Source organism: Nanorana parkeri, unplaced genomic scaffold, assembly GCF_000935625.1.
Source record: "Nanorana parkeri isolate BGI_ZX_2015 unplaced genomic scaffold, ASM93562v1 scaffold549, whole genome shotgun sequence".
Classification (NCBI taxonomy): Eukaryota; Metazoa; Chordata; class Amphibia; order Anura; family Dicroglossidae; genus Nanorana; species Nanorana parkeri.
In genome coordinates, this window is record NW_017306817.1 from 79167 (window position 1) to 85661 (window position 6495).

Genomic DNA, 6495 nt, shown 5'->3' on the forward strand with positions numbered 1-6495 from the left:
AACACCGGGAAAAAAATGGGGAAACCCCACATCCACCATATGCACATATCGATAAAACAGTATCCAGGAACTAACTAATTTTGGTCAAATCACCTGCGCATATATAAACATTTACAATACTCATATAATTCAAAAAGAAACATAGCGACTTGGACCTGAATTAGTCAAATTATAGCTTGAGCATATGCACTATTCTTGACCTGCGTAGCTCAATACAGTATTTGCTTAGTGTTTGTATATCAGTGCATTCATGTATCCATGTATCCCGAAAGAATAGATTTAATGTTACTCTGCTTGCTGATACAGTCCACCTTCAGGTCCACTAGCTTCACTTGAGGACCCCTATATCAATTAACTTGACCACTGCTACTATAGGCAGTGTCTATATCTTACTCAAGTTTACACGGGACCTACAAAATACATTTCCTAACCAGCTTCTACTACCTATCCCACTCACAGAACCATCAATGCCAGACTTAGGTTCTCCTGCATCACTAGTGTCAGATTTATTATTCTTTACATCACCATTTTCAAAATCTTCTTATATCCCTGCTGAGCCTTTTCCATTCTGGTTTAATTCCAGTCCCATTACAATGAGTTAATTGTAATGGGACTGGAATAGAACCATAATTGGTGACCAGAAGTATCTGGTTTGCCAATAGAGTCAATCATAAATGCACTTACATATGTGTGCCCCAATAATGAAAGTAGATGTTTGAAAGGACATAATCCTGGAAGTCCCTTGTAATGGGACTTTAATAGGAGTATGTGGGCATGGAGGCCAGTGTGATTTATACCCTATACTCCCCTACTCTAGCTCCACCAGCTGATACTGACACATGAGGGTATAAATCCCCTTAGAGCTGAATGTTCTCCTCTATGAAGATATGACAGTTTGTATGTAATCTTGTCCATTAAGATCCCTGCAAGAAATATAACGATGAATGTAAGAAACATGACGGTCAGCTATGACAGACTAAAAAAAGGCAACTTCCCCTAAAGACCCTATAAAGGTGTATATTATATATTTTTTTCAGTACTGGTAAAATATAAGTAACTATGGTAACAGAATTTTAAAAATGTCCATGAAAAATGCATTGTGGCCTCATTTTTAGAATATCTTGTTGGAGATGGCTTTTCTAAGGTCACATGTTGCACAGAGAGTCTCTTGGCTTTGAAGCTTGACCTTGTGTCATGAAGCCATTTAAAACAAAACTGCAAGGGTTGTGTTTAAATGCTTTTGTAAATCCTATACTTCTGGAATTCCTCAGCTGTTCTGTGTTGGCTTACATTCAGCCAAAACAAAAAAAAGGATTTACTGCAGTTCCCAAAAACAAGTGTTAGAACAGATTGGGTCACAAGTATTGCTGAGTAGTGCAAGACTGGCACACATTGTAGTACATACTGGGGACATAGGGCACAGATGTGCTCACCACGAAATATGAGAGACAGATCTCTCCTTTGCTGGGCTTCCTGCTCATGGATTCAAAATACAATAAACTCCCCATTATCCGGCATTCAAGGAACTAGAACGAAAAATTTAGGTCATAATATGTCTTTATTTATTTTTTGCCAGATAGACATGTGCACGCTAAAACATTTTGTTAACAACTAAATGTATTTTGCGTGTGCAATAGCCGGCCTGCTATTGGCTATGGCAATTTGAAATAGTCAATAACAAAATCTAGCCAGCAGATGAAAGGGGGCAGTGGGTTGTTGCTTGAGAGTTAATAGTAACTCTCAAAGAACCAGAAGCTACAGTTATCCGGCATCTGCCAATCCCCATGGGTACTGGATAACTGGGAGTTCAGTGTATATCAAAGTGGACCTATACTCAAATATTATTGTATGATAACACTGTTGGTGGGCTACATAAAGGATAATAACCAGAAGGGTGGAACTATCTTTCCTACAGAAAATGCTGCTCCAGGGTCCCTACTGTACTGGTTATGTGACCGAGAGCCTAGCTACTTAGTCAGATCTCTGCTGTTTTGTTATATGTGTTTGATAAGTACAAAAACTTTTTTTCATGATGTCAGAAATTTAGGGCTGTGCTGTGGCTTTTGCACATTTCATGTACGCTCTATAGTAGAGCAATTTGCCCTACAAGTTTTTATTTTAAGACTACACCGTGATTAGCCTTTATATTGTTTATATTGTGAGATGGGAGAATAGGAGGGTCTGAGTAGTTTATCAGAAGATAACTGGGCAAGGCTGACACCACTGTCCACAAAATTGCTGATTGTTGTCTGCACTCAAGGCCTTAGAGGCAAAGTGTGTGTCTGGCCGACTCAACGAGTATTTTTCTGTACTTGCAGGGTCTATAAATGGATACAACCTTGGGAATGTTCAACATGTTTTTTAAAAATAATTCTGCCCTGACATGCACTTTAATGAGAGGATCAGTTACCCTACAGGTTGACAGAATAATTTATTAAGCTGGTAGTGTGCCCTATAGTGACTAGATCTGCCTTAATCTTAAAGGGAACCATATCTGTGCATTGGCACATGAATTGTAAAGTATGAAGTCCAAGAGTGACATGAACAATATGCCATAAATATCTACATGATATGCTGTTGAAAGGCACAAGAGACTATGGAAACGTGCTAGCTGTTTTTTCAGTAAAAGTTTCCTGAGACTATTTTGACCCCACCTGGGCTGTAGGTCGAGATACAGGGATAACTGACATCCCTTGCCAAGCCCCACTAGAAGCCACTGTAATCACGCTGTGGAGGGCTAGATAGAGGCATGGCATCTGTATTGTGACTATGTGACAACATGCATGCTGTGCATTGGCACAGCGTCCTGTATTTCCCATGTCAGAAGGAGAGGCACAAACTGATTATTCAAGAATGGATCTGCTTTCATGCCTAGCATGGTCAGTTACAAACAGGAATGGGGTGTTTCTTGAGAGGACTGTCAGAACAACCAGGAATTTATTTGGCTGCAGAAATTAATTATAGAATGCAGACATTGTTTAGCAATTAAAGGGGGACTAAGTAAATTTGTAACCAAGTTAGGGTTAACACACACTTTAATCAAACCTTGTTGACACGGCTGCCGGAGAGTGTCTGAAGAAAATGAATACACGATCATGCTAGCCAAGTCACCAGTGGATTCAGAGTGACTGAACAAACCAGCAGTTAATCACCGTGCATCATTACTGATAACATATGCCAAGTAAGGTGTGTTCATATTGCAGGGTCAGTGTGCTCTTACATGTGCAGACATTTGTGGAACTCACAGTTGAACAGAGTGCCGACACATCATAGTGACCTTTCCCCCAAAGAAATCTAACCCATACTAATTCTGTGTTTCTAAAAAGTGACGCTCCTCCTTGTTAGTAGAGGATTCGGCCTCCAAAAAGGAGCCTGACCTAAATAGCTGAAAGGAAGAAACCAGCTGTTATGGGCAACAAACACAGCTCTTTCAAACATAAGGACCATTGTGAAGTTTCACACCATCCCTTTTCCCAGACACAAACTTCCCTTCATTAGTGGCTAATGTGTAAAACTCGTTTGGTGACGGACTGCTAAGGCTAGTGTACACAGGCTTTTGAGAGCAGTTGAAGACCAACGCCAGCCAAGATTTTGTGTTGTTGTTGAGTTGTGGATAGAGTAGGGAAGGATTAGAACCTCAGTGGGGGGGGTTTCTACTGCTATGCCCCCATTGTGGAGATTTCCAGCTCTTTCCTGGTCAGCAAATGAGGGGAATCTTCTCAGATGTGACACAGACCAATGAAAATGTGACAGGGCTATTAAACCTTCCCTGTTGGCTGGAGTTGGGCTTTAAAGTGTATATAAAGGATGTTTGAGGTTTTGGATAGAGTGGTGAGGGTTTGGATCGCTGAGACAGAGTGATTTTAAAACAATTTAGAGTTGTTTCCAGAGCAAGAGGTAAGGGAACACCCAAGTTAAACACCTGTTACCATAACAACTTTCCAAGATGGAACTTGAGACTTATTCCCATATACGGTGAGGCTGGGTTCACACCTAGGCGTATCAAATATGCGCGTTTCGTGACGCGCATTTTTACCGCGATTCGCAGTGCGTCAAACACACGTTTCCGAGGGCCACCAGGCTGTATTCCAATGGAAACGCGCGACAAAAACGCTCCAAAGAAGCTCCTGTACTTCTTTGCACATAGGGCGTTTTGTAGCGCGTTCATACGGCCTGTAATATGCCCAGGTGTGAACCATACCCATAGGAACAAAATGGGATTTCGGTGTTTGAGCGTTTGGCAGAGCGTTCGAACGTGCTACAAAACACCCAGGTGTGAACCAGGCCTTAGGTTTTGAGAACAGGAAGTGAAGGGAAATCTCTTCAGTGGGGCAGGGGGAGAGGGGATGAATAAGAGGGGGGGAAAAAAGAAACCCCATCCCACACACCCCTAAGGAGGATGTAACCTTTCCCTACTCTATATAAAAAAAAAAAAAAAAAAAAAAAAAAAAAAAAAAAAAAAAAAAAAAAAAAAAAAAAAAAAAAAAAAAAAAAAAAAAAAAAAAAAAACACAAAAACATAACTTTTCAGTTTTTGCTTTGATTTTATTCTTACTCACAAGTGAAAGCATGGAAGAAAAAAAAATCCATGGTTGATGCTTCTCATGCACACCAGTTCCATTCATCCAAGCATGAGATCTACACGCTCATTTAATAAACTGTGCAAGGAGTAAAATATGGCCGCTTAGGATAATCAGAGCTCTGTTGGCCAAAGCCAGAACAGTACAATATGTATTTTTGTATGGTTGCCATGAATACTGCCAAATTAGTCCCATGTATGATTTAATGAAAGTAAACCTTTCCTGAGAGACGGGGGTTGCCATATTGTACTGATTCAATGGGTACAGAATGTGTAGTTCCCCACAGCCTTAGGCCTTGTTGACACCAAATGCAGAGCAGATCTGCATTAGTTTCTGCACATGCAGTGCAGTGGGTTGTGCCACGTTTTTGAAACTGGAGTTAAAAATACCATTAGACGCAGTTTTGCTCCGGTCTGCAACTGCTCTGCTCTTGGAACACGCTTGGTGTGAACAAGGCCTTAGGAACAATACATGCACAAATTACGTCTGTATGCCCTCTGGCTTATCTAAGGCTCCGTTCACACCTCGTTATTGCACATATTAGTCTTGTTTAGCGTGTTTCACACATTTTTTGCGTGCGTTAGATGCGCATACATGCAGACCTGCATTTTATTGAGCAGATTGAAATGTACTGCAGTGAAAAGTAAAGGTTTTTGTTTTTTTACATGTGAAATTGCTGTATGTAAGGCTGGCTTTAGTCCATTCTTTGTATGTTAGCACAGAGATGAGAAGCAAACTTAAAAAATTCAGGATTCAAATTGGCTGCCGTAATTCTGTAAAAAGAAGTTTATTCATATCAGGCAGGATGTTCTGAAATAAAACAAGTCAAGGGTCGTTTTCTCCCATATATTTTCAATAAATAAATTTAGTATCACAGATCAAGCACATACAGATTTAGGATTGATTAAAATAAAAAATAATAATTTATACAGTTCTCACAGCGCAGGGAAGAAAACCACTTTAACCAGCAGTTTCACCAACATCTGCTACCTATACAATAAATGTACAGGCACAAGTACCACAGGGTTAACACTGTAATGAGAATTTTCTGGCAAGTCCATGGAGGAAGCCAAGGTATGGGAAGGGATAATTCTAATAAAAGCAGCTTCTGTTTAGTTTCCCCAATTTTAGTGGCCTGTAGAACTCCCACTACCATACTGGTTTATCCTCCTTCCTTCATGTGCAATCAGTCTTTGTGCAAATCTCTTCAGCCCTTCTTGCTCCAGCCTCTGTGTGCTAGCTCATCCCCTGGAGGGGGGAGGGGGGGTTGGGGGGTGAGGCTACTGCTCCCAGGATCTTCACCCCCGGGCCCGGCGTTCTTTGCCAGTGATGAGAAAGAACGCTGGGGAATGTCCAAAGTCTAATGCAAGTGTCCGTGTCATGCCAGCCGTATAGCCTTACATAAGACAACAGCTTTTGGCCTTCTCTTTCTTGAAGGTTGAAGAAATAATTTCAGAGCGGCTGGGTATGTTTAACAGTCTCTTAGATAAGCTCCGGACAGGGCTTCTGCGGTTCGGAGGAGAGGGTTTAGATAGACACACTGAAGACGCTGAACGGAATATGCTGTGTACGCTTTTTTCTGACGTGAAGGCTGAACACTCAAGATAGCTCTCTGCTCCTAATTGCTTGGCTGTGGCACAACCCTGGAATTAAAAGAAAAAGCTAAAATTAGACTTTAAGGCTGGCATTAATAGTTAGTCATGCATTTATTATATAACCTATATGCACAGCGAGCATTATCCTGCCATAAAGGCTTGATATCATTATTAACTTTATATATTTTACCAACACTTTCTCTGTAAATTCACCACTCAGTAGATTGCAGTGTCAACATTATAGCTATGAATATACATTTTTACTCTTTTTTTAGTTTAGACAGCTTCTCATAATTTACTAGGTACAATAACAGAAGGAGT

At 40.6% G+C, this 6495-nt stretch overlaps 1 protein-coding gene across 2 annotated transcripts in view; it reads right to left on the reverse strand.

Moving 5' to 3' along the window:
• Window positions 1-5416: 5416 nt before the first annotated feature.
• The window catches only part of RND1 (Rho family GTPase 1), an 11426-nt gene continuing 10347 nt past the window's right edge, over window positions 5417-6495 (reverse strand). For both annotated transcript variants that reach the window (XM_018561892.1, XM_018561891.1), the window contains one exon: window positions 5417-6222. In XM_018561892.1, coding sequence (XP_018417394.1) covers window positions 5977-6222 — 246 coding nt within the window. In that variant the 3' untranslated portion in view covers window positions 5417-5976. The remainder of the gene's footprint in view (window positions 6223-6495) is intronic.